At 51.7% G+C, this 27396-nt stretch overlaps 1 protein-coding gene and 1 long non-coding RNA gene across 2 annotated transcripts; both read left to right on the forward strand.

Moving 5' to 3' along the window:
- Positions 1-1472: 1472 nt before the first annotated feature.
- On the forward strand, positions 1473-25431 carry IGFBP2 (insulin like growth factor binding protein 2). Its single transcript, XM_039844728.1, has 4 exons — positions 1473-1954; positions 21862-22085; positions 22812-22952; positions 24934-25431. The coding sequence occupies exons 1-4, from the start codon at positions 1570-1572 to the stop codon at positions 25081-25083; spliced, it is 900 nt and encodes a 299-aa protein (XP_039700662.1). The 5' UTR covers positions 1473-1569; the 3' UTR covers positions 25084-25431.
- Positions 2100-12763, forward strand: LOC120587635 (uncharacterized). Its single transcript, XR_005649053.1, has 2 exons — positions 2100-3742; positions 5154-12763. It is a non-coding gene; the product is annotated as an uncharacterized LOC120587635 (long non-coding RNA).
- Positions 25432-27396: the final 1965 nt, after the last annotated feature.

A 27396-nucleotide genomic window follows, 5' to 3' on the forward strand; every position in this document is an offset into this window, starting at 1 on the left:
TCAAGCCCAAGAGAAAGTGATGCAATCAAGACACTTGGTAAACACAAGATAGATGAGGCTGCTGCCGTGTAACACCATATACTGTTTTACGTGTTTTACGGTGCATTGATAATGATACAAAATATGGCATAGTAAATATGTAAACCAGTAACGTAGCCGTTCACCATCATTATCAAGTATGGACTACACAGAATTGTGCTTGCTTTACTTTTACAGGACTGGCAGCCCAGGTGTGTTTACACCGGCATCACCACAAACATGTGAGTAACGCGTTGGCCTAAGACATTACAATGGCTGTTAAGCCTCTAGGTGATAGGAATGTTTCGGCTCCACTGTAACCTCATGGGACCACCTTTGTACATGCAGTCCCTTGTTGACAAAAATGTCCTTATGTGGCACATGACCGTACTGAGAAATTACACCTGGGCTGGAGGCAGCTTCATGGTCCATCCCTAACCAAGAGAATTTCTCTGACAAGAGTCTTTGTTTGGTTCACAACCCAGGGTGATGGGTGATAATTAAGGCAAGTCTAGCTGGAATGCTGGGGGGATGGGGACGGCTTGGACACATGACTGACTCAGTAAATTGAACAGAACAATAGAGGGAGGCCATCCTTGTCCATCTGCATGATTGGAGAGAGCTATACATGACTTTACTCCAGGGTATTCTTGAACAACTGGCAGGTCGATCTGACCTCTGCAAGCCTGGTGAAGCAGGTTCTGGGCTCTCTCCTGCCGCAAATGCCTCCAGATCTGTGGGTGGAGAGCCCAGGTCGCTAAAAGATTACCTTTTCTTTTTTTTGTGGGGTCGCGGGAGGGCAGAGTAGGTGGAGAGGAAGGGAGCAGGTTTCTTGGTGTCCAGAGATTGCATTTCTGATACTTACATATCACCAGATGCTCTCAGGGTTGGGAACCTGTATTGGTCACCAAGGGAAGGGTGGGGGGCTGTTGGGGCTAGGTGGGTCTGTAGGACATGAACCTCCTCCAGACTCACTCGACACCAAAGTCACTGTCCCAAGCAACGTGTGTAGGGGTGGGGCGGTGAAAACCGAGGGTGGTGAGAGTCCTGTGGAAGTGAAATCTACTTGAAGGTCAAGACCATGCCTTTTCTACTTTGCATTGCCCCAGCAGTTAGCCCAGTGCCCGCCACAGGGGAAGCGCGCAAAGTAAGTCCTTGAGAATTGAACAGAACGGGAGACAAAAGCACCCACTCTTCTTCACTCCCGCGCCGGCCCCACTCCCCCAAGTGATTCTTATTCTCCGGGAGTCAGGGAGCCCGGGGTAGAAGGGTGTGAACCGACCGAGGCCAGGGGGAGTAGAGGACCTACAGAGCAAGTGACCAAGTGGGAGTGGGCGTGCACGCACGCATAGGCGGGCGCGCGGGAGTGTCAGGGGAAGGGGTGGTCTCCAAAAGGGGAGGGAAGAAGGCAGGGGGCGGGGAGAAGCAGGGCTTTTTAGGACCGGCTACGGCCGCAGGGGAGGAGAAAGAAGCCGAGGAGGCGGCTCCCGCGCTCTCCAGGCTGTGCCACCTGCCGGTTCGCTCGCTGCGGTCGCGCTCACCATCGCCAACATGCTGCCGAGACTGGGCGGCCCCGCGCTGCCGCTGCTTCTGCCGCCGCTGCTGCTGCTGCTGCTGGGCGCAGGCGTGAGCGCCGAGGTGCTGTTCCGCTGCCCGCCCTGCACGGCGGAGCGCGTGGCCGCCTGCGAGACCACGCCGACCCGGTCCGGGGCGCCCTGCACCGAGCTGGTGCGGGAGCCGGGCTGCGGCTGCTGCTCTGTGTGCGCCCGGCTGGAGGGCGAGGCGTGCGGCGTCTACACCCCGCGCTGCGCCCAGGGGCTGCGCTGCTATCCCCACCCGGACTCCGAGCTGCCTCTGCAGGCGCTTGTCCAGGGCGCCGGCACTTGCGAGAAGCGCCGCGACGCGGACTATGGCGCCAGCTCCGAGCAGGTTGCAGGTAACGCGGGCCGGGACAACTAGTTGGGAGAAACTTGGAGGGCAGCGGGGGGATGGCGGGGGTGGGGGGCGCTAGGCTGGCGTCCCTTCTGCAGGCAGGGAGGGTGCGGCAGGCCCTCAGAGACCGTTTAGATCGGAGTCATTTGACCAAGTCCGGGTGGACTGTTGGGAGGGGAATCCGAAAGTCAGGCCCGGGGAGGGGACTTGGAGTTCGAGCGCGCGGAGGAGCCTGGCTACTAATTTATGGGGATAAATGGGGAGAGGAAAGACGCCCCTGTTATCATGGTTTTCCCGGGTGGAACGTATCCTGACCTCTATTTTGGAGGGGGAGGGGGGAGTTTGGTTAGATCTGTGGGAGTAGGAACCGAAGGGTCCTGGAAAGGTCCTGGTGGGGGACACCGCTGACACTGGGGACCTCTGGTGAGAAGGGGCGCTAGGAGAAGGCAGCGCCGCGTTGAGGGACCCTTCCTGCTACTGGGATTGTGAGGTGAGGAGAAAGGACTTGTTAGTACTCGGCAGAGTGGGTTGCTTAGGGGAAAATAAAAAACGACGCTGCTGTTTTACACAGGCAACGAAGAAGGCTCTTGCTACTCTGTTGGATGGAAAAATAAAAAAGATCATTGGGAAGCGAGAAAGAGACCTCAGCAGTTGAGTCAATGTAACTTAAAGCCGGGTCGCCGGCTGCAGCCCTTGGGCGGAGGCAGCGGTGCTGCTGAGTTTAGCATCTGGGCCCCGGGGCAGAAGCTGGAGGATGCCCGGGCGGTGGATGCAGCTACTCTTGCCAGAGCGAGCCGCCCCCCACCCCCACACCGTTCCCCATCCTAATTTGTGGGACCTTCTTCCTATCCGATAGAATGGGGACCCTGAGTCTTTTGTAAGGGGCCTTCATCCCCCCCCAAAAAAGTTTTTTTTTTTTGAGGGACACGACTAAATGATAACTTTTTTTCCCCTTGTTTATATGTTTTTAAAATTACAAAAGCCTCCTGCCCCAGTGGTCTGGAAGAAGCTGTAATTATTTTCTTTCTTCTTGGAGACAGTGGTGAAATATGCCCACTGCCTGCAGCTGTTTAAAAAGCAAGAGAATCTAAGTTTCTCAAACTTGGACAGAGGAAAGAAAGAAAAGGAAAAGTGAAAACATTCTTGCTTGCTTCTGCCGTCATTGTCCAGCTGCCCCCTCCCTCCAGGACCAGCCCCTCCTTCCTGTACCCTGCTATTGTTTTTCCCCTGTTCTTCTTGGGGTCAGAGTTAAAATCTTTTTCTATTTCCCTGGTGCATTTTGACCTTGAGTGCAGAGCAAGTTAGGGCTTCCTCCAGGCGCAACCCCTCAGTCCCTTTCTTCTCCCTCCAGCTTACTTCCCTCCCCAGCCTGCCTCAAGTTAACCCTTCCCTCAATAAGAATAAAAGGGAAAAGACTCCGCCAAGGCCCTTTGCTGAGGGGCTCCTGTCCCCCAGTCTCGTGTTCCTCTCCCCTCATTCCCCCGCACCCGCCGCGGTCCACCGGGGAGGTACTGTGGTTTCTGAGCTGAACTCTGACAAACTAAACATCTTCTTCAGCGGGGTGAACTTTTCGAGAGGCCTCCAAGTTCATAGAATCGTTTAGAATGTTTTAATAAAGTGCGTGGGACATGTCCTTCCTCAACGTTTCACTGTCCCCCCCACCTTCAGACCTCTCACTCTCAGCCTGAAGACCAGCTTTCCTGTTTCCCAACCCCCAGAAGCAGGTCAGGGTCTTCAGAAGGGAACCGAGCTGGAGATTCCCCATTCACTCCTCCTAGGAGCCTGGAGGGGGGTGAGTTGTCTGGGGAGCCTGGGTACAATGGTGTGAGTTCATGGGAAGAATGTCACTCTGGATTTTCTGCCTGGTTATGGGACTCCTCTCCACTAGCTAGCCTTCTCTCAATGCCCAGACAGATGCCTTCCACATTTTTCTCTTGTGCTTCAGACTGGGAAAGTGATACCCAGATGGGGGTTGGGGAGGTGGTGGGAGGTGGAATGTGAAGCCTGGTGACTGGAAAAGGACGAGGCTGGGTGCCTGAGGCAGGTCGGGTTGGTGGGGGAGGGGGACCAAAGGGAGAAGCCTGGGCTTACAGGGATTCGGTAAGATAGAGGGGCAAGTTTTGAGGCTTCTGTGCAGAAGACAATCTTGGGCTGGAGCAGGGAGGGGGTGTTGCATGGCCAGTGCTGGTCCGAGTTGGGCCAGAGGGGCAGGGACTGAGACTGGCCTAGATGAGACCTTAGCACTGAATGCTGCTGCCTCCTACTCTTCATATTCCATCCCTTCTCCCCACCCCCCAAGCGTGAGCCTCCCCCCACCACCCATCCCAGCCTGCATTCCTCTTTGAGCAGGTTGCTTTTGAGAATTTTAAACATACCCTCTCATTTCGAGGCAGCAAACCCCAGCAGTTCCGGCTTCGCTGTTAGCTCTTTTGTCTTTGTTCCCAGGACTCAGGGGCTGTGTCGCTGGCTTCCTGGGGATGGCTGGGATGCAGGGGGTGGGGGTGGGCGCTTCAGCCGGTGCTGAGTCTGCATCCCCTGGGGGTGATGGGCTGGGACTTGTTGGTTCAAATAAACCCAGAAGTCAGACTGGGGCGGAGGTTGGAGTGAGGGAGCCCGGAAGAAAAATGGGAGGGGGACCCCGAGGTCTTCAGGAAGTCTGGACCTTAAAAGCGCGTGACTGCGTTTGGTGGTGGAATGGGAAAAGTGCCTAGAAATGTGAGGGAAGAGGTTTGGGGGCAGTTTGGTCCTTTCAGAATTTAGGGCCTTCCTCAGCATCTCCCTGCCTCCTTCCCTGCCGTGTACAATGCCAGGGATTATGCTGAGGGGCGGAGCCGCCCAAGTGGCCGTCTGGCCCGCTGCACATATAAAGGTGCTATAGAAATGTGCAGTCATTCAGAGTCTCCGGGCAGGCAGGCAGGCAGGCTGGCCGGCGGGCGGGCTGGGGAGGCTTTGCATCTGCAGTTGCTGGGGGCGGATAAGGGGGGCAGAGAAGAGCACTGATTTACAGTGGTTCAGTGCAGTTTCAAAAAAAGAGGGGAGGAAAGCAATGGGACTTCTGGCTGAAAGCGCTGCTTTGCATCTTGCCTTGCATAAATTTGCATACTGAGTTCAAAGTCGTAAAATAGACTCGGGGAATGAGTGGGACCCACTGTCACTGATTGCTAACACCACCACCTTCCGCCCCCCTCCCCTCTTCTGGACAGAATGCTCAGAACTCGCTCTGCTAAGCTGCTCCGCCTGAGTCACCACCACTTTGGAAGGAGGAGATGGGGGAGCTGAGTGCTGTGCTGCGCCTGGGTCCCCTCATGGGAGATAATGTGCTTCCTTGGCGAACGAAGGGTGTCCCATGGCCTTGGAGGCAGGGCTGCTGTGGAGGGTGTGGCTCGAAGGTCCCGAGCCTGCTAGGCAAGCAGGAGCCTGGGCCTGCCCTTTCGCTTGGAGAGCTGGAATTGGAGGAAGCCACCAAATCAGAGTCTTTTCCTGCAGTCTCCCTACTCACATTTCACCTGAGTCAAGTGTTCACTGAAGTCAGTTCCCTTTGTCTGGTACCAGTGATTCCATCCATTCCTTTGGCAAGATATTTGAGGAAGCTTTAGTAAAAAATCAAATATTGTATAGCAATGTCAAAAGATCTCACAAAAACAAAAACAGGACTAAGGACTCTGAATTAGAATAGGTGGTAGAGTCTAGTGGGGAATAAGAACACACCTGAGGTGGTCATGAGGATCTACCTATGTAGTAGTTCTTGGCCAAATTGGACGATTGAGTTTCCTGGCAGGCAAAGGGAAAAGGGAGGCTTATAAAGTTCTCATTGTTACCTTACCTTAGCATTGAGCTTTAAAATAAACTTTTCACGGAGATCAGTCCTTTGGATTAGGGGGGGCTTTATGGAAATTAGCCTTATAAAAAAGCCCGTGGGTTGCTTGAGAATGGGGCATATTTGATCACCCACGGCCAGGCCTTTGAGGGCATACTTTGAGAGCCTCACTGCTCTCTAGCCCAACTGTCAGGTTAGCTTCTTGTTGGTTCTCGGATTAGCTGTTCTCTGCCATAGAAAATGGGACACGCAATTAAGATTTGATGTGAGGAAGTGCTGAAAATTCTCGACTCTAATGAAATGTAGAATCAGAGCTTTTTTCTCAGCCTGTTGGGGGTGGGGGTAGGGCAGGGCAGGGGCTGCTAAAGGAAGGAGGGAGAAGCAGAAAATAAATAGTTATGCCCACATTTGGTTTTGCTGTTGGTTTTCACATTCTACAATACCGTAACAACAACAACAAAAAGTCTTGGTGATTGTTATTATTTTAAAAATAATTTTATATCCAGGGACTGCATTTAGCTTCAATCTCTTCTGTGTTCTCAGCTGCCCACTTCCTCCTCTGCTTTCTCTATCCTGTCTTCTCAACACCCTCTAGACCCTTTGTCCCATGCTTTCTCACCGTGGCCTGGTCTAGGACACCTGGCTGGATGCTAAGTAGGTGGACAGGCATTGAGAAGGTGTCATGGAAAATATACTGACCTCAAGCTTTCTCAGGGATCCAACTGGAGGGAGACCACGGAGGTGAATGGCGACTGGAATGTCTGAATCGAATCTAATCCGTATGTGAGGCGGGAGGTTGGCTGGCAGTGCAGGGTCTGGGCTTAGTGGGCGGGGGAAATAGCCATTTCTCTCCGGGAAGGTTCATGCTTGGGCTGCTTCTGCTGACACCAAGGCACAGAAGAGCGAGGTTACACTTTCAATTGACCAGGGGAGCTAGTGTTCTGGTTGGCAGATGTTCTAGGCCCCTCTGCTTCTTGCTATCTCTGGCCAGCGTTTTGCTGAGGTGGCAGGCAGCCGCCAAGAGATGGATCATATCCCATCTGTCCTTATCCTGTTGTGAACTGGCTTCTTTGCCTGCTTTGTCTTCTGTGTATGACATCCCTGTGACGTAGGTTTTTCGCCTCTATTTTGCAGGTGAGGACTCGGGCTTAGTCAAGGGGCACCTTAGCAGGTAATTAATAGGATGAGAAACTAACCCGGCTGCCTTTCCTCTGGCCAAGCCAGGGAGTGGAACTTGGCAGAAAAAGCCTTTGACTCTATCAGCCAGAAGATTTGTTCGTGGACACCTGCCATGTGCAGATGATGCCCAGGTCTCGGTTCATCACTGTCGGCTTCAGGTTCAGTTATTTGCGTTTCCTCGCCTCGTCTGAGAGGCCCAAGTTCATAGAAGTGGCCATCATGCAGCAGTTAGAGGCAAAAGGGTCCCGGGGTGGGCTTCTGGAGAGGAGAACTGGGGGGCCCGAGGGGGTTGAAAAGAGATGATGATGGAAGCAGCCTGGTCTTTGCTGTCAGTTGACCTCGGTTTCCATGCTGACTTGTCTCAGAACCTGAGTGGTGATGGGCTGAGGCCTTCCCCGTTGGTGACGTGGGGATGATTGTATCTCTTAAATGGGGTGTGTGTGAGGGCAGCTGTGGCAGTGGAGAGTGTCTGCCACATAGTAGGTTCTCACACACATTAGTTGCCTTAATCTTGGCAAACAATGTCTCCTTTCCTTTAAAATGAATGCCCACTGTCTGTGTCAGAATGGCCAATCATCTACAGCATGTAGGGGCCTCATCCGAGATGTATTCTCCCTGAGCCTAAGTTCCCTTATCTGTCAGTCAAGAATTGATAGGACCAGCTCCATTGAGTTGTGCCTGCATACATGTTGCATGTATGCATACATGTGTGTAAAGATAATACATATAAACCTAAACACTTGTTTTTTTTTTTTTGTAATGAGTCACTTGATTTTTATCTCTTCACCTATAAAAAGGAAATATTCATACCTCTGACCTACTTTCACAGACAGTAGTGAAACTGTTTCTTAGAAAGGATAATGAAACCGTACTTTAAATGCAGTATAAACCCTGTTGACAATAAACAATGGCTGAGGTCAACAGGCTCACACTGTTTATGGACGAGGTAGGCAGTGTTCTCTGCGGCCTGTGTCCTAAAATCTGGGACTGACCGTTCTCGGGAGCGTCACTCTGCAGTGCCCAGATTTGGGGTGGAGGGACTATGCGGGACAAAGGTGGCCCCAGAATTTAGACACTGGGTACTTGTGCTGGCCTTGCTGCTCATGAACAGGTGACCCAGGGCCGAATACTGCTTTCATCTGGACAGCCAACCTGTCGGGTCCAGCCCTCCAGCTGCTTGTGTTCAGGGGCTTGGAAGATCTCCGAGGCCACGTCTCAGGCGGAAAGCTCCCTCCGGTACGGATGGCCCTCCATGGGAAACTTGCAAGGACCCCCAATGGGGGTCAAGCATGAACTGGCCCTAACACAGTTAGGACGTAAGACGTTGCGAGGGGGTGCAGTTGTTGAGTTGTCAGAGCCAGCAAAGACCCCATGGTGCCTGTTTCCTGCTGCAGGAAAATGGGCTTTCAGATCCATCCTGTCTGAGCCGAGGGTGCCAGAAAGTTGAACGTGATCCTGGCAAAGAAACTGGATGTTCCATCCAAAAAAAGTGACGTTTCCTTACTATGAGTCTCCGGAGTTTACCTCACTCTGAGGGGGGAGCAGCATTGCTTTTCACGGGGGCACTGAAGGGTCTCAGCGGGGATGCTGGGCGCAGGACTGTTTTGGGGTGCTGGAGTTCTTTCTAATGTTCGATTCCATCTGTGGTCCCAGAAAGCCTTTGGGGTGGTGGGCTGTCGGGGCACAGTGACGGCAGTTCTCAGGCGTCTGATGGAGCTGAAGCCCCAGGAAGCAGAGAAGATGAATGCTTGAACTTTGGGGGTTCAGCATATGCTTGTGGTGAGACCCAGGACAGTAGGGACAAAGTGTAGTATTTGCCGCTGGGAATCTGGGGTGGACTCTGGGCCTTCATGGTATGTGTGGTGGGAGGCAAAGCCCACTTTATAGGTGGGGATTCAGTCCAGAGAAATTTCTTGGCTATCAGATTCCAGAGTAACTGCCCCCACCCTCACCTCACCCCTGCAATGAGTAGCGTCTCTGTGGGCTATAGGAGGTCTTTTTCTCTCCTGGAAAATGGACCATCCCCCTGTGCCCCTCCCTGGCTACTTGGCTCCTAACCCTGGATGCGACCCTCCCCCTCCTCGCCACTCCTGTTCCTTAACAAAGCCAGGGACGATCTGGGCTGGCTCGGCTCCTGGGTGTCAGTCAGGACGCAGAGGGAGACCTTGCTCAGAAAGCAGCTCCCCCGGAAAGAAGTACAGAGTGGACTGTAGTTGGGAATTGTTTCCCTTCCCCCGCTTTTTTTTTTGGTAAGGGGGGGCATCTGGCAGGCCTTGGGTCCCCTTCTGGCCGCCAGTCCCACATCTCTCCTTGGCTGTTGGGAGGCAGAGCAGGAGTGAAGATTGGGGAGAGGGGACGGGGGGCTGGCAGGCCTCCAGCTGCCAGGCAGGAGAGTTGGCCCACGGGCTCTGGTGAAGTTGGCCTGAGCAGAGCCGGGGGAGGTTTCTAATGAGTGGACGGGTATAGGTGTGTCAGCCTGTGTTCATTCAAGGAATCGAGAGCTTTGGGAGCCAGAGAGCCGAGGACGGGAGGGAACTGAGCCCAGGAAGGCCTGGGGAGGTGGAGGAAGTGGGGGCGTGGCAGGGAGGCAAGGGGAGCATGTTTAGCGTGTTCCATCCTGATAGGAGTGAAGAGATGGGGACCTTCCGGCCGGAGGGATCTGAGTTGCATTACGGGGTACAGTGAGCAAACCTCAAAGGGTAAATGACGAAATAATGATACCTAGAACTGCTTTTTTGCTAGACCTTGTCTACTTCTACCGAAGTGCCTTTAGATTTATTTATTTTTTCATCTGTTTTAGCCTTAGGATGCTCACCACTTGACAGATAAAGGAATCAAGGCTGCGTTCAGGTTCAAATGCAAAGGCAAGCGCGGACCAGAACGGAAGGACCAGAATGGAGTCCGGGTCTCCAGCTTCTCATTCCAGGGCTCATTCCATCAGACGCACACATGCAGAGAGGCAATGAATTATATACTGCTGTTTAGAAAAGCTCCTTTTCCCTGGGAGGTAGTAATTAAGGCATAACTTCTCAAAAATGTTCCTTTATGCAACTTCCCAGGAAATTTTTTTTTAGGTCTATTGTCTTGACTTCTGGATGGTGGTGCCAAGTTGCCTCTGGATGGTGAACTTACTTTTAAGAGCCTGAGACCAAAAAGAAATTCAAATGGCAATTCCTTGTTCCCTGCCCCTGCCACAGCCTGATAAGGCTGGGTAGTTTCTATAGCAACAGCGGCAGGGGGTGTGTCAGGCAAGATAAAGTGGGGTGGGTGTGGGGTGGGTTTACTGGATCTTGAAGGCTTTTGAGGTTGGGTGAGGTCAGCTGGCACATGATGATGGCTCCCTTCACTGGGAAGATGGGGGTCCTGTGGAGACGGGGAGGGGGCGAGGTGATGGGAAACAGAAGAAATGAAGTGGTCTGACTGAGAGTCTCCTTCGGTGATACCAAGTGACCAGATGCCATTCTGGTTGGCTAAGAGCTATGACGCTTGACAACCTGGTTTTGGCTCTCCCATTGCCTACGTGACTTTGTACAGTTGGCCTCAAACCCAGTGGCTTTTTTTGTCAAGCGTGAGAGGGGATAAGAAATTATCAGCCTCGTGTGATTGATGATAAAACAAAGTTATGTACATGAACCACTTGACACAGAAACTCAGACAATCACATGTGGTCATACGGGTTCTGATCCCCCCCTTCCTTCTTCTTTGATATCAACTTAATAGAAGGAAATGGCAAATGCCTGTTTTAGGGTGTTTCGTGATTGACCAAGTTTAGTAAGAAAAGATACTTAAGAATCCTGTTAGGAGATGGGGCTTCTTCCACAGGGTGTGGCTTTCCCAGATAGCTGCCCTTTGCTAAGTCCAGAATGGCCTTTGATGCATTGTCATTCACTATGGTTCTACCCATGGCTGATGGCTGATCATGGCCCATGTCTGCCCCTGAGCTGAGGATTCTCACTTGGCACTGCTGGTTGTCTTTGGTTTGGTTTCCTGCCTCTAAATCAAGAGCGCATAACCAGCGGAGAGAGGTGACGTGATGCAGTAATATGTCAGACAACATTAGTAAACTTTTGGTTACAGAAAAAGAAAAGCATGGTGACCTATTTAAAGACACTTATTTATATTCAGGACACTTCTTGTGCTGGTTTGAGAGTGTGGCCAGCAATCCTAGACATCTTCGCATGATTTTAGTTTCTTTTTGCCTCCTAGGGGTTCAGTTTGCCAGGCTTGGAGTATCTGGGAACAGTCTTATGAGGATGGAGAAGAGGCAGGTGGAAGGGGAGGGTGGGAGCAGAGAACTGGATAGGACCTGGTCTCTATCCCTCTGTGGGAGCAGGTATATAGCGTCACGTCATCGAAAGTGAGCGTAGGGACAGTTGTTTGAATGTGGATCCTGGGAGAGGACCCATCTCCTGCTTCCATTTGCTTGCTGCCTAGATGGTGAGGAAGAGGCCAGAAAAGTGAGAAAAAGAATAGTGATAAAAAGCAATAATATAATGTGGTATACTAGGCCAGAGTGTGGGGAGATGCGCTTTGGATAGTTAGCTTTCCTAATGCTGAAACGTGGAGCACATATTGTGTGCAAGCTATGAGACCGACTCTATAAAAAATGCAGCTGTCACACCTGTAGCACATACTTTTTGATCCTGGTGAGGGGAGCAAGAAAAGCATTTTGAAATGTTGAATATCATCTAGGAAGAAACCAAGTCAGTAGAGATGTATATAATATATCTCTAAATAAATGGGCTCCTCTTTGAGCATTTTGACCAAGGCCCTTTAGGGAGATCATTATGTGAAATAATGAGCGTCCTTTCTGGTGAATAAAGTCATAGAAACGAGAAAATCAAGTTTAACAGATATCTACTTCTTCAGTCTTGGAAGAAGAAAGCACAGTCTTTTCCTTCCAAAAAAGTAAATTGAGCACACAGAATGTGTTCTTTCCTGACCTTCTTTTATTATGTCTAGAGCTTTATTAAAAAGCTCTCTGGAAGCAAAGTCCAAGTTTGTGTCTTCAAGAAGCTTCCATCCTTTGGAGGACAAAGGAGGAGCATGGACCCATGGCTTTTTGCCAGTGCACTCCGGCTAGAGAGCTGTGAAGGAAGTTGAGTGCTTTGGGCAGGGGGACCCTTCGTCAGTTCAGCCAAGTAGACTTTGGACACTTGAAGTTCATATTGTCCATCTTCCTTCATCCTCCAAAAGTTCCTCCTAAATGGTACCGGAGGAAGTATGTGCTATTTGTCACTTGTTTTGGTTCTTTCTCATGAAACTCTTGAGTGGACTTCCCACCTGGATCTCTCCTGTTTCTCTTTAAGGCTGTTTCCTCTCTGGTCCTCAAGGAACCAGAACAGGTGCCTCCCTTCCATTAGGCATACTGGCCCTGCGGCAGCTTCTCCACTGTGCACCTGTAGGTGCCCCTAGAGCTCTTGACCCTGTGACTTCCCTCCATTACCTTCTTGTCTTTTCTCGGACTCATTTCCCAGTTCTTCCTGCCACAGAGCCCTGACCAGGAGGAGCCCATGGTCAGTCTCCAACTGGTGGGTAAGTGACCCTAGCAACACTGCATTGGCCTCTGAGTCACACTGGCCATGTCACTGTTGTTTGGTCCTCTTGCAGCCCGTGGGGTTCCCAGGGTACCCCAAGTTTACTAATATCCTTGCTTGACAAGGAGGGTAAGGAGTGAGAGAGGTGAATTTTTAAAAAGAGAATTTAAAAAATCCAGAAAAGTACTAAGAATAACATAATAACACCAATTTACCACCCAGAACTGGGAATGGTTGATATTTTGCTGTCATATTTGATTCAAGTCTTTTTTTTTTTTTAGCTTCCTCCAATGGCCCTCATCACTAGCCTCCTGTTCCCTGTCCCCCCTCCTCAGAGGCAACCCCCAGCATGCATTATTTAATGTTTCTCTTTCTTATCTAAACAGATTTGCTAATGAATAACCATTATCTAGAGTTGTTCTCTGAAAAGAAGTAAAAACTGTACATAAAAGGTTTCATTCTGTAACTCTTCTCCCTTGTTAGTCTTAGGTTTTTGAGATCAACTTATGAAACTCTCTTCTGTGTATTATTCCATTGTGTTATTCTACTGATTTATTTATCCATCCACCTATCGAAAGACTTTTAGGTCAGTTTGCTAATAGTTTTTTATAAGTACAAATAACGCAGTAATGAATATTGTGCATGCGTCCTTTTGCACATGTGTCAGAGAAGTAGAATTGTTGTGTCAGACACATTCTCTCCGTTCCTATAGCCTCTGGTTCGTTTGCACCAAAACACACTCTCTGATCACTTGGGCCTTCAGCAAATAGGTCGCTTTGCGGGTTCTTGGGTGGCTTTAGTTGAACCACAGGAGAAATGTTTGGGACCCACGGAGAGGAGAGAAAGCTGATAAGGCTATTTGCCATCTTGATATCAATTTCTCTGGCTCTTCAAGGACAGCCTGGCTCGCAGAGTCCCAGAGGACCTTGGCTGAATTTGAGCATGCTTTTGTTTTCTCAAACTGTCTGCTTCTGCCCTGACCCTCCCCAGGTCTTTGTCATTCCAGGAATGACCCTGGTGAGTGCGAAGGCAGGGAGGCTCTGTAGAGGCAGTGCTGTTTCTGCTCGCTCAGGAGATGGTGATGTGAGGGCGTGCTCTAGAAAGCTCCATGATGCCTGGCCAAGAAGGGCTTCTTCTTGTGCATCCAAGCACACATGCTTGTCTGTTTATGAACCTGTGAGTCAGTGGATAGAAACTGCTTACGTGACTACATCTTTGCCAAGTGTGTATGTGAAACCATATCTCTTGAAAAGAGGAGGCATCTTTCTCTCATCACCAAGAAGTTCTTCAGGAATTGGAGGTAAGAGAGAGAGAATCGCAAAAGAATGGGGCCCTGGAAATGCCAGAGCTTGAAGAGGGTTGTTAAAAACCCGATTCTTTGACCTTTGTCCAGGCCATTGTCTTTGAACTTCTGGGGCTGGAGTCCAGGTCTCTATTTTTAGAAAGCTCTTGATTTCTGTTAACAGCTATGGTTGGGAACCAATCACCTAGTCTAACTCCCTGGATTTACAGACCAGCACACTGAAGCCTACACACCTTAAATACCCTGCTGGCATTACTCAGAGCCCAGGAATGGCAGTAATATCGGGATCAGAACCTTGGGCCTCCAGTGTCTTCTTTCCACACTAGAACTGGTAGGCCAAGGCTGTGAGCCCAAGAGCCCTGGTCTTCCCATGGAGATCCAGGAAGGGCCTGTGGTGGCCTGGCAGGTGGTTGGCTCTCTGCCCTTCCTTTTGTAGGCCATCATTTCAAGCAGCGGTTCTTTTCCTGGACAAGGGTGGGGCCTCTGCATACTGGCCATTCCACTCACAGACTTTACTGAGCTCTTCAGCACTTAGCTGGGTGACAGGCCTGTAGTAGCTGGGGTGCAGAGGTGATGGTCCCCAGATGAGAAAGGCCCGTGCCTGTGCTTGTGTGATACAACCTGGATGACTTGGGGGATTTTGAACATCCGAGGAAGCTGCTTGCAGCCATTTCCTCTCACAAAGAGAATGCAGAGGGGAGGAACGACCTCCCTTTGTTTGAAAATCATGCTGAGGAGCTACAGGTCTGTTCCCAGGGGATTTCTCCCAGAACATGGTGGCATCTGAGAAATGTTGGGTTTGCTTAGCTGGCTCCCTTGCAAGGAGCACAAGCTCAGAGTGGGAAAGAATGAGAGGGGAGTTTGGGATGAGGCTGGCTGTCAGCAGGGGCTGGAGGGACTGGCCAGGAGAACATCACTGGAATGTGTCCTGGGTGCCAGCCTACACCACAGCAGACTTCCGTGTGTGCACCACTGTGCATGCACTGCCGCCTGCTGCCTCTGACCTTCTGAAAAAAAAGGTAGAGGAAGACGCATACACAATGTTAGTCACCCAGAGAGACTAGGACTGCAGGTTAAACTTTAACTGAAAGATAACAAATAGACCCCCCTTCCCACCACTTTCTAATTTCTGCTTCCCTACCCACCTCCCAGCATGGCCTGAATTATCTACCCAGCCTCTTGGTGGGCTGGGTTATTGAACCTAGTGGCCACATGCTCGATGTAGTTAGGTGACTACAATCAGCCAGCCATCCAAAGGGACTGGCTTCAAATTCTTTCCAACAAAAGCTGTTTCCCCTGTGTGTTCCCTATTTAAGTAGCAGCCTTTATTTTAGTAGGATTATTATTTCCACTTTTCAGACTTGTGAAATTAGAGCTCAGAACAGTTAAATGGTTTGGCCAAAATCACGGGTGAATCATAAGTGACAAAGCCAGGACTGGAATTCAGGGCGCTTGCATCCCGGAGTCCTTTGCCCATTAGGGTTTCTTAATGAATTGTCCACTGCCATGGCTATTAATGGAGAAGTTGTCCAGGAGGGAGGAGGAAGATAGCAATTAGTTCTTTATTCTTTTGTCCAACATATATTAAGGAGAAGTGCATTTTGGGAGAAATCAACAAAGGAGCCACATGAGTTCTGTGCCCAGCTAGAGTGGAACCAGGAAGGCATCCAGCATCGCCTTGGTCCGTTACCTGTTGAAAGGTGAATTCACTGGAGGAAATGCCATTGTGGTTGGGTTAGATCATCATGTGGTGCCCCAGATCTTAGCTTTCTAAATAATCAGGAGATAGACTAAGGAGAAGGTTGGAAAATGACTAGGGTCTCTTCAGAAGCAAGAAAGGAGACTTATTAACCTGCTATGAAGATGGGTGATGCTTCTGAAAAAACGTCTTCTTTTCTTACCAGGCCTGAAAAAGCACAGATGCCTCTCACTCAAAGCAGGAAGGACTAGGGGTTGCTTTTAGATCCTCTGAGCGTATTTTCCTAAGAGTGCTTTAAGGTTTCCCAGAGAAACCTTAAAAAAAATTGCCAGCTGTCCAATGGAACATTGAGGTCAGAGCATCGCACTAGGAGAAAATGAGGTTTCATAAGTGCAAGGGTCTGCCAGACACGAGGGGTTTTTTTCATTCATTGAGTAAGGCTGTCAGTGCTGCAGTCAAACAAGATTACATGGGGGAAAAAGGACTATGCCAAAATGAAGTTTTAAAATGAGGGTGTGAATGCATAGAAGTAGATAAAGCTCTTTTTCCTGGAGTCTCATCTTCTGGCCGCCCTCCCCCGCTAGATTAGTGAGGCTGGGTCAGAGGACAGTGTGGGGACCCCGTGCCAATTAGGAAGCATCACTGATGATGGCAGAGAGGTCATTTGCTGTGCTGTAGACCCAGACGGTAGTCTGTCTGGGCTTCGGGCTTACTATCTGTAAAATGGGACAATTTGTCCATTTCTTCTCATTGCACTGGCCTTTCTCATCTCCAGCTCTCCTCCAGGTGCGTAAGGTGGAAAAGCGTGGCAATACACCTGAAGCCGGATGGGGCTTCTCTCTGTTCTGCCAGCCCTCCCCAGATGAGATCGGGACTCTCTGCTCTCCCCCACCTCTCTTTGGAAAAGCTTTACCTTCTGTATGTAATTGGGAAACTCCCCGCTTCAGTGTTGACCCATTTTCTGGGTCGCTTTGTGAGGGGCACCCACTAATGCTTATTTATCTTTGGAGGAGAATCTCTTCATGGGCCTTGGAGGTCCCTAGCCGTCATCTTCAAGCCCAAAGCTTTTTCCAGCTATGCGATTTGGGTTGCTAAGAACTGTTTCTCAAAGTGACCTTTGCACTGCAGCCCACGGAGCTGCATACATAAGTGGTTGCTTAATAAATATTATTCTGAACCTAACTCTCTTAGGCAGAAAAAAATGCAACTTGGTATTTTTGTTTTGAGGGCAAATTCCATCTCTAGCTGGAGTTCTACATCTGGAATGTTTTCCTGTGGACTGCTTCTGTCTCTGTCTCCCCTGAGAGAATGTATGGGAAGAAGTTGGTAACGTGTGACAATGGCCTTGTCTGGCTGAGTGTGGGAGGCCGTGCGGGTACTTCCTTCCCCTGGGGGAGCAGGATTGGGGTGGCGGAGAAATGGGAGCAGCTAAAAGCTAACCTCGAGTGCCCAGCACCATGAATACATATAGCGTCTCTCAAAATCCTTCTGGCAGCCCATTGGAGGTGCCTGCTGTTTGTCCGTGTTTTATGGATGAGCAGTGGAGGCACAGAGAGCTTAAGTAACTTATCTAGGGCTGCACAGCTAAGTGGTTGAGCTGGAGTTCAGTCAGGCGATTAGACTTGGGAGCCTGAATTCTTGAACCTCTTAGGCTGAGAATGGTAACAGTCAGGGAATCAAGGCTTGTCGCAGCCTCGAATCCTTTCTGATCACCCAGCCGGCTTACTTCCTTTTCCTTCCCGGGGCTTCTACTTCAGGACGTGGAGTGTCAGCATGTACGTCAGCAGACCAGGCCCGTGGATGTCCTCATCTAATTGGCATGTTCGTTGGCAGTGATGAGATCAATAAAGGCATGGAATGAGACATACCCTTGAATCCAGGTGACCTCTGTGAGGGTGGACAAACTGACCTTCACCTCAGAGAGGTCGTGGATATCTCAGGATAGGAAGCCAAAGCTGTCCCTTGTCTTCTGGGACCTGGAGCACAGCATTAGACATTTTTGCCTTTGTAGGCCCCTTTTTCCATTAAAAAATATTCTAAAATCATATTTTATAACTGCACCTCATAATTGCAAACACATCAGTATTGTATATTAAGATGTTTTCTTTGACCTAAAAGCTTATTGTCCTTTCTGATTTTAAAAGGAATTGAAACATTTTCCAGGCCCCTGGGCCCTGTGCCTGCTGTGCCTAATGAACTCATCTGTGCACCTTTTTACCTGACTCATTTAAATATTTTTACCTTGTCAAACATGTTCCCAGAGCTTACGGAGGGTTCTGTCCTGAGCCCTGACTTCTCAGACTTAGCCAAGGGATGTATCTTTGGCTCCATCAGTGGTACGAGTGCCCAGGAGAGGTCGGAGGAGAGGAAGCAGCATGCTGAGTCCTCTGGGATGCCCAGGGAAGACCCCTCCACCCCCAGAAGGTGGACTAGTAGGCCGGAAGGGCGGCTGGGGATGGAAGGAATGGTGGGGTCTTAGCCTTGGGGTCGGGGAGGATATAGTAGAGCTCAGATCTGCTTTATGTGGGGCAGAGGTCTTCAGCGCTGGGATGGGGAATTTTTAGGCTTCTGGATAATGCCTAACTCCTCTGAACAGTGGTTTTCAACTGGGCGATTTTTGCCTCCCAAGGGCCATTTGGCAATGTATGAAGACGTTTTTGATTGCCACGACTTGGGGAGGGTGCTACTGGCATCTAGTGGATAGAGGCCTGGGATACTGCTCAGCATCCACAATGCACAGGACAAGCCCCTGTGAAGAGTCATCTGGTCCCAGTGTCAGTAGTGCTGGGGTCAGGAGACCCTGGTCCAGAGGGTGTTTCAGACGTGGGTTCAGGTGAGCGGAGCCTTCCCTTCTTCAGCCAGAGAATGTAATTATCATCACAGTGGAGACCGCTGTCTTTACTGAGCCTAGGGACCAGCAGGCAGGCCTCCTCCCAGGAGAGGGGCCAGCTGAGCTTCTGAGAGTCAGGCTTCTGACAGCAGAGTGGTTGGTTCCAGAAGCTGGTGACAGTGTGCTATGTCAGCAGATTCCCAGAGCCCTCGTCTTGTCTAAATCCCACGTCAACAGAACACAGTCTTGAGCACTGGACGTGGTGTTGAGATCTCTGGAAATCCTCCTTGACATTGTCCACAGGAAGCCGACAGCTGGGCACGGTGCCGTGAGGAGGGGGTTATGCCAAGGGTGACCTCGGGTATGGGGTTTGAGCAAGGGCAACTGGGCTGTTCTCATTTGCTCCTGGGTGGTTCCCCAGTGCAGCAGGGTACAGGACTTGGCTAGGCACCTTGCTCTCCTCCTGTGATCCCTGGGCAGCCTCTTCAGGGGTGGGGACAGGGAGCTTGCGACTGTCCCACCAGTTCTAGTGCAGAGAAGTCTGTAGAGATGGAAATGGCAGGAGAACCGAGGCGCTGAGAAGGCGGATGAGCCTGGCCCCACCTGTGCCATCTGCCTCGTGAAGTTCAAAGATTAATATGAAGGAGATGGAGAGGAACTGAATCAGAACATCCTATGTATTTTCCAGGTTTTCTCAGACTCTCCCAAGCCTCTCTCCTCCAGCCTCCTGCCTGCCCTCCACCTGTTATCTGAACAGGGAAAGGGGGAGGTCTCCTTCACAGCTGGCCCCACCTGCCTGACCAGTCCCGAAGGGCAGCTCTGTGCGGACATGAAGGGACAGAGAGAACCTGTGCAGCCAGACAGGGCTGCTGTGTGTCTCCATCCTGGGGGCCTGGTGGCCAGCTGAGCTGGGGAACTGCGTCTACTTCTCCCGGGGCTTCTGGATTTCGGCCGCGTTTGCCTCAAGGAGCAGAAACGGGAGGGCAGGGTGGGAGGGGGTCTGATCAAACGGAGTAGAATAGGACTCCCACCCAGTCTGGTGGCCGTTGCTTCAGATCAGCCCGTCCTGCAGGTGGTGTTGGGGCTTCTGGAATCGGATTTAATCTGCGCTTGGTTTATTTATGGTAAAACCCAAGCTACTCGGAGCCCCCGGGGAAGTAGCCATTCTCTAGAGAGGATTTTCCGGGTTTCAAGAGGCTTACTCATTTAAATATTTCAATTTTTATTTTTCTAAAATTTGACAATTTTGAATAGAAATCTTTTTTTTTTTTAATGTTAAATATTTGACGTGTTATCCCCCTTTCCTTTTCGGACAGCTCAAGGTCATCATCGTTATCAACACAAACTCATCTTTTGGGCTGTAAGATGTGGAAGTCACTGATGGGCGTACAGTTGTTTGCCATGACTAAATGTCCCCAAAGCTCTTACTTTGCTTTTTTTTTAAGTGTCCTCTTTACTCCCTGCCATTTAATACTGCTTGCCTCTGTCCACCTGCCTGCCTTCTTTCTCCTTTTAATTTTGTTGATTTTATTCTGCGGTGGCCTCGGGAACCAGACATCCCAGAAGCAGGCTTAGTGGAGTAATGGGGCTGTGAACTGCCAGGGTTCTTTCATGTGCTGGGGAGTAAGGCACCCCAACTTGACAATGCATGGATGTGATGACAGCTCTTCTGATGCTCGGTGGCTTGTCTTTCTGTTTCCTGGTTCTTAGTGTCAGGTTCCACGTTGCTGAGGTAGCATTTCACTGAGGCAACCGTCCATCATCATCATCATCATCATCATCATCATCAAAGTAATCACCACCACCAACATGACATAGTTTCTGTGTTCCAGGCCATAGCTTAAGTGCTCTACCTATAACGTATGCTCAACAGTTCTGTGAAATAGGATCTATTATTATCCATTTACAGTTAACAAAGTGGAGACACAGAGGTTATGCAGCTGCTGTCAAAAGTGGCAGAGCTGGGATTTAACCCGAGTCACTCTCTTGCCCAGTGCTTGCTCGTCTGGAGACAATGCACTGAGTTCTACAGGGACGCTGCTGTCGCTAGTGAGAACTGACCAGGCATCAGGCCCCGCGGGCAGGGGAGGGATGGGAGCAAACCTCTGCTGAACGCTTCCGTTTGCCGGAACCGTGCTGGTGGCTTGTCACCTGGAATCTGCTGGAGCATGCTCTGTGAAAGTAGGCGCCAGCGCCAATGGCACAGAGTGCCTCGTCGCTTAGGTGGTGAGTGAGTGAATGCCACGGCTCACAACAACCCAGAGAGGGTAGGGGTATCACAGCCCCACTTTTAGGGTAAGGACCAGCTCTTTCCACCATACAGCACTGCCCAGGACAGCGACCGTCTGAACCATCATGCTGTGCCTAACTTCTGAAGGGACTGCCAGATACTAGGCGCTTAGCCTGAAACTTGTGTGTAGAAATATTTTAAGAGTCATTCAGTCGTGTTTGGGCTGTAAGTTTTTGAACATGTATTAAAAGGGAAGAGAAAATGTGCATGATCTGTTTAGAAACACTCCTGCTGCGTCCCCAGGTCTTGTTGGGACCTGCAGGCGAGCCGCTCTGGGCAATGTGGTCTGCGGCCCGGTTTGCTCTGTTGTGTCTGCAAGGGGCTGTTTGAGCCCCTTGAGCCCCCTAGAGCTCCAGGGCCCTTGTCTACCTGGTTCTCACTCTTCCACCCCATTCTGTGCCTCTGGCCTGTTCCTGGCCGGATGCGCCTAAGCCAGTGTGAGACCGTGGTAGTCGGGGACTGCTCCCAAGGCCCCCCTGCTCCTGAGCTGTGCACACGATAGGAGCCTTTCCCCGTTGTTGACTAACTGGCAGTTGAAGAAAGCCGGAAGAGACGTCATGGGCGCTCCTTGGATGAAAGTCTGGATGCGATCAGATGAAGCTTCAAAGTTGAGGTCATTGTTCCTGTTCTTGGGGCTCTCGTCGTAATGGGGGGTGGCAGTGGTGTGCCTGGACAGACGTGGGGACAAAGCAGGGTCACTGGGGTACTGCTGTGGCAGCCGTGGGAGTACCGCGTTAGGGGAACACGAAGAGGGGCAGACGCGCAAACGCAGAGCCACAGCAGGGGTGCTGGGAACTAGGTTCCGGTGGTGCCGAGGCCCCACCTTCTCACCCTCGGCAGACTAGGCATCCATGCCCTTTCAGACCGTGAATGATGGATCCCTTAGATTGGGGGTTGGTGGAAGGTGACCCTGGGAGGTCTTTCTAGGGAGAATGACAGACCCCAGAGGGGACTGAATTGTATTCCATGGCGAGGGCCTAGAAGGCACGTTCGTCTGTGCTCTGCCCCGCCTTCCTGGGATGCAAGCAGAGCAGGGCAGGCAGGGCAGGCATGGCAGGCGTTTAAGAAAGGGTGGTGGTGACAGGGCCCACGTGAGAGCTGCGGGTGCGACCGACATCGATACTCCATGTAAATGGCTCAGCACAATGGCTCAGATGTCAGTTCTCTCTGGTCCCGTCATCACCCGGTCCAGACGGCCCCAGAGGGCCCGACTCTGGAAACTGGACCTGGAACTCCACTTCATTTCCTCTCTGCAGACAATGGCGATGACCACGCGGACGGAGGCCTGGTTGAGAATCACGTGACCACGAGCATGTTTGGAGGTGGAGGCAATGCTGGCCGGAAGCCCTTCACGTCGGGCATGAAGGAGCTGGCTGTGTTACGGGAGAAGGTCACCGAGCAGCACCGCCAACTGGGTAAAGGTGGCAAGCAGCACCCCGGCCCGGAGGAGCCCAAGAAGCTTCGGCCGCCACCTGCCAGGGTCAGAGGGGGTCGGGTCTGGTCGGAAGGGTGGGAGGACCTACAGAGGGAGTCTCTTGGTGGGGAAGGGCATGACCTGTGTTGCCTGCAGGTAAAGCACTTTTTGGGTTCTGCCCCCAACATATTCAGTGACCTTCTGGCCAGTCAGCCAATTAATATCTCTTGGCGGCCTCAGTATCTTTGGCTGTGAAGTGGACTGGGCGTGTGGATTCTTCAAGTCTCGTCCTTCTAAAATGTCCACATTTCTACTTGGCGTTGGGACACAGGCAAAGAAAACAGATGCTAGAGATGAGGACGATGGATCCACTCGAACTTGCTCACTCTTGCTGCAATGTCCTCCCCTTCCTCAGCTTGCCCACTTCCTCTTGCCAGCCTAGCTCCGCTGTCTTGGGTCTTGGCCTCGGTTGGGTTTATGGAAAGGAATGGAGTAGAGATATCTAAAGACAACTTCTTAAATACAGTATTTGTAAGTAGGTCTCATCTTTACTCCTGACAGCCATTGACACAGCAAGGAGAGGAGTGAAAACTCACATCCGTTCGACTTTCTTTAGGGGGTGGGCGGGCCGCAGTGATGTGGTAGTGAGCTCCCTGGGCTGGGGGGCACAAGCCCATCTTCTACCTGTGTGGCCTGGGAGAAGTCCCTTCCCAAGCATGAGCTACTTTCTGAGGTTGCTCCCAGGGCCTGTGCTTTGTGAGCTCATTCTCTAAGCATTGGCTGTGTCCACAGACCCCCTGCCAGCAGGAGTTGGACCAGGTCCTGGAGCGGATCTCCACCATGCGTCTTCCGGATGAGCGGGGTCCTCTGGAGCACCTCTATTCCTTGCATATCCCCAACTGTGACAAGCACGGCCTGTATAACCTCAAACAGGTGAGAGAAGGACTTTGTTCCTGCCCCTCCTGCCTGTAATCCCCCAAGCTCTGGGAGCTAGACCAGACTTCTGTAACAGGTGTGATGGGGATGTCAGCTGCCAGGGCTGGTGAGGTGGGCTTCCCTCCCTGGCCTGGGGCCTGGCAGAGGCTGACTCCACTTATCCAGCCACCCACCAGCAGTGCTTGGTGTCCAGGTTGGGAGGAGCCTCTTGGAGAAGAAATGTGAGCCTCCACCGATGCATCTCAACCTTTATTGAGCATTAGAGTCACCTGGAGGTCATTCTCAGGCCTGACCCTCAGAGACTGCCATTCAGAAGGTTGGGTGGAGACCAAAGTTGGCATTTCTAACAAGCTCCAGGGCATGCTGAGAGTCCATGGGCCACACTTCCAGAATTACTGATTTAAACCATTGACCAAGTAGCCTGTCTGGTTTTCAAGGATCTCAGGGAATGGAGAATCGGAGCTGGAGACATGCCACTTAAAATATTTCTAAAAATGGTAGTAGAGCAGCATTGTAAGTACCGTAGAGAAAATTACGAAAGTGTAAGTAAACCACTCGGATCCCTCCCCCTCCCCCGCCCCTTCCCCTCTGTTCCTGTGCCTTCCAGTCATCTATGTACCTATGCAGACTTTCTTCTGGACATTATCAGTATTTTTCACATAGCTGCATAGAGTTGTGATAATTTTCAGTGGCTGTTCAGTATCGATTGGTCGTCCTTTCACGCAGCCCACCCCTCACCTCCTCCAGCTCATCCCCTTTTTAGGGAGAACAAGCATGCATACGTAGCATACGTGCCTTTCGTTTAAGGCAGAGGGGGAATGGGGTGAGGAGTGTGGGCTGCGCTGGCCGTCCAGTTTCCCATTTCCACGCAGCGGTTCTGAGCCCTGGCTGCACCAGGACCTGCTAGGCTGCTTTAAAAAATCACAGATGCCAGGGCCGCACCTCCAGAATTTCGGATTTGTGTGAGTCTGGGGTGCTCGCTGGCCACCGGGACTTTCAAAACTCCCCTGGTGATTCTAGCGGGCAGCCAGGACTGCCGTAAAGGGTGGGTGTACGGGAGCCAGGAGATGGGATATGGGGCTTGCTGATCCCTGGGAGAGGGCATCTCCCTTCCCTACCTCCTTCAGCGCAGGCACCTTGCCCCTGTAAATGACAGTCTAGTGTTAAGAGCTATTTATTTGTGCGTGTGCCCTCTGAATGTAAACCAGCTATCTCGTTTGGAGCTCAGAAGAAGAAATAGTGGTCTCTTCTAATAAAAAAACAAAAAAACAAAAAAACAAAAAACAGGCTGTATGCTATACCTGATGGGGAACCAGAGGCATTTGCAGAGTCATTCATCTGTGGGTACAGCAGGGACCCTGTGAGGAGAATGCCTGGATTTGCGTTCCAGCCATGGCTCTTACTAGCTGTGTGACACTGGGCACCTGTGCCTCTGCATCATCATCTGTGAAGTGGTGGAATAATGGTACCTAATTGACACGGTTGTTGTGAGGATTAAATGAATATATGTTAGATATAAACTATAAGTGAGCAGCATAAAGATCGCTTCCATGGTGTCTGGCACATAGTAGGACCAGTGCTACATCGACTTTTACCATGACGTACGTTTTTCACCTCACACTATGACTAAACTCCAGTATACTGGGTCCCCCGCCAAGGGCTGGGATGCCTCCTGCAGCTGGGAGCTGAGCCTTTTCATCCTGGGGAGCCTCCAACAGCCTTGCTAATCAGAGCGTGGTCCCTGGGCCAGCGGGGTCATGTCAGAGTTCGTTAGCCATACTGAATTTCGGACCCACCCCAGACCCACTGAACGGGCATCTGCATTTTATCCAGATCCCCTGGCTCATATTCAAGGTTGAGAGGCACCAACCTGCAGTGCTGGCTCAGGGTACACGGTTGCTGCTCAGGGAACCTCGAGTGTCGAAGGGAAAGCTGGCGGCCGGGGGCATGTCCTCCATGGCCTCTTCTCTCTCCTCAGTGCAAGATGTCTCGGAACGGGCAGCGTGGGGAGTGCTGGTGCGTGAACCCCAACACCGGGAAGCCGATCGAGGGAGCCCCCACCGTCCGCGGGGACCCCGAGTGTCATCGCTTCTACAATGGGCAGCAGGAGGCTCGCGGAGTACAGTAAACCACAGCCGGCCGGTGCCTGGCACCCCCCGCGCCCCAGCCCCTCTCCAGACACCTTTGGCGAGAGCAGAGTGCTTGGGTGGTGGGCGGGGGAGGATTTCCCAGGAGTTTTGAAACGTGTATTTATATTTGGAAAGAGACGGGCACCGAGCTTGGCACCCCCCTCCCAGGCCCCCTGCTCCTCCCAGCGGGAGAGGCCTGCACCTTTCCCCGCCCAGCCCCTGCTGGGGAGGAAGCGGTGGTTGCAGAGGCAGATCTGGGTAAAGGTTTGGGAAGGGGGAAAAAAGAAATTTTTATTTTTGAACCCCTGTGTCTCTTTTGCTTAAGATTAAAGGATGGAAAAACAAAGCGTGTGTGTCTTCTGCTTGTCTTTCTTTGCCCCCTTCCCCTGCTGGGAAAGAGGTCCCAAGGCTTGCTGGCCTCCTTCCATCTGGCTCTGCCCTATTCCTGGGGAAGTGGGAAAGGCAAGCCTCGGTTTCCCATTCATAAAACGGGAAGAAGGATGGGGCAGGAGGAAGGCAGATCTCTTCCTTCGAGTGGCCTTGGTCTGCGGAAACTTGAAAGTTCTGAACCCAGGTGGGACCCTCCTGTGCAGCCCCAGGATCTGGTGTCTCCTGCCTGGACTCCCAGCTGAGGCCCTGGCCTCCCTCCCGCCCCTGGGTGGGCACTGGGTGAGGAGAGGTGGAGCTGGTGTCTGTCTTCCCCTTCCCTACATTCGGATGACACAGCAAAAGGAGAAAGGGAACGAGGAAACACTGGAGCTGGGGGCTCTGGCCCCCGAAGCAACAGGCACAAGGGAAGACGTCAACTCAGCCCCCCAAGGAAAAAGGGGGGCTGCTGTGGGCGTGCGTGCTCAGGAAGGCGCTGCTCTCTGAGGGGCCAAGGCGCCGGCTCCTGAGCAGCGAATAACGGGGTTCGGGGAACTGAGGCACAGGTGTGGGCCTTGCTTCTGAAGCAGAATTCGATGTGAGCCCTCCACCGCTTTGTTCTGTTGGCCCCTCAACGCGTGGTGAATTCCAGGGGCACCCCCACTTTGCAACGAGCCACGGAGGAAGCCGTGCTCAGCGTTCGAAGGCCCACTGGCGACCCCCTTTCCCTCCGCAGCATGCGGCAGACCCCTCCCTTTCATGTTACTCCCTCTGCGTGTCTGGAGTCCGAATCCTTCCTGCCACAGAGAAGGGCACGGGAGGCTCGGGAGGGGCAGCGGACACGTGCGCCCTTACGCGGGTGAGATGAGCCCTTCTGCGAGTAGAAAACTACCAGGTCCCGCAAAGCAGACAGATCCACAGGCAGCGAGTGCCCGGCTGCGCCAGGCTAAGGCCAGCAGGACAGCTGGTCCCTCAGCCAGTGGCTGGCCGCTCCAGAAGTACATTAATTCGGTTAATCTTCATGAATCCACAAGTGAGATGCTATTATTAGCTCTACTTTATAGGCGAGGAAAAGGTCCCCAGAGGTGCCCAACCCCCACAGCCCTGGGCCTGGGAGCCCCAACTGCACAGCGGAGAAGCTGCTCAACCTTATGTTACACCGCCCCCTTGTGGTGGAAGCAGGGTGGATGCTTGGACCCAGCCCGCAGTGCTGTGGGCATCCGTCCCATCTGCGCCCTGTACGTCAGCAGTCCCTACTTGGAGTCTGATTTTATTTCATCCACTGATGGGTGTTCCGCCACCCATCTCTTGTCCCTTCAGCCATAGTCAGCTGCTGGTGGTTGCTGTCCCGGGGTGGGGCAGCCCCTGCTGGCTCTCCAGGGAAGTACAGGGGTTCCTAACTGGCTAACATTTGAATTGATTGGGTCGCTGAACAAGCAAACAAACAAACAAACAAACACAAACAAACACTCATGCCAGTGCCCCGCCATCAAAGATTCTGATCTGATTGGTTTGGAGTGGAACCCAGGTAGATATCTTACTTTTTAAAGTTTTTTCAGGTGATTCTAATGCAGAACCAGGGATGAGATGAGAAGAATGCTTGAGTCAGGACACCTGGGTTTGAATCCAGTCCCCCTCACTGAATTCCACTGCCCATTGAGCTATGGCACTTGTCTTCTCTGAGCCTCAGTTTGCCTCATCTGTCTAATGAGGGTGATTCAGCCTCAAATAACAGAGTGGGATCAATGTGAGATGGTGGTTGTGAATGTGCTTTGAGAACTAGGACCGTAGAAAATGGGAGGAATTATCATCCGGCCACTGCTGGGCTCAGCCCTCATGCCAGCCCCATGCCCCAAGGTTGCCAACTTGCTTCGGTCCTTTCTGTAACGTTTTTGTAGAATGCTCTTGAGGACGCCACAATCTCCCTGCCCAATTTCATGTCACTT

Source organism: Pteropus medius, unplaced genomic scaffold, assembly GCF_902729225.1.
Source record: "Pteropus medius unplaced genomic scaffold, Ma_sr-lr_union100, whole genome shotgun sequence".
Taxonomy (NCBI): Eukaryota; Metazoa; Chordata; class Mammalia; order Chiroptera; family Pteropodidae; genus Pteropus; species Pteropus medius.

Bases quoted from the DNA above. Each gene is read 5' to 3' on its own strand.
- IGFBP2 (XM_039844728.1), top strand. From the start codon at position 1,570: ATGCTGCCGAGACTGGGCGGCCCCGCGCTGCCGCTGCTTCTGCCGCCG. The intron at 1,955-21,861 runs GTAACGCGGGCC...TCCTCTCTGCAG, and splicing joins CAGCTCCGAGCAGGTTGCAG to ACAATGGCGATGACCACGCG. The intron at 22,086-22,811 runs GTCAGAGGGGGT...CTGTGTCCACAG, and splicing joins TTCGGCCGCCACCTGCCAGG to ACCCCCTGCCAGCAGGAGTT.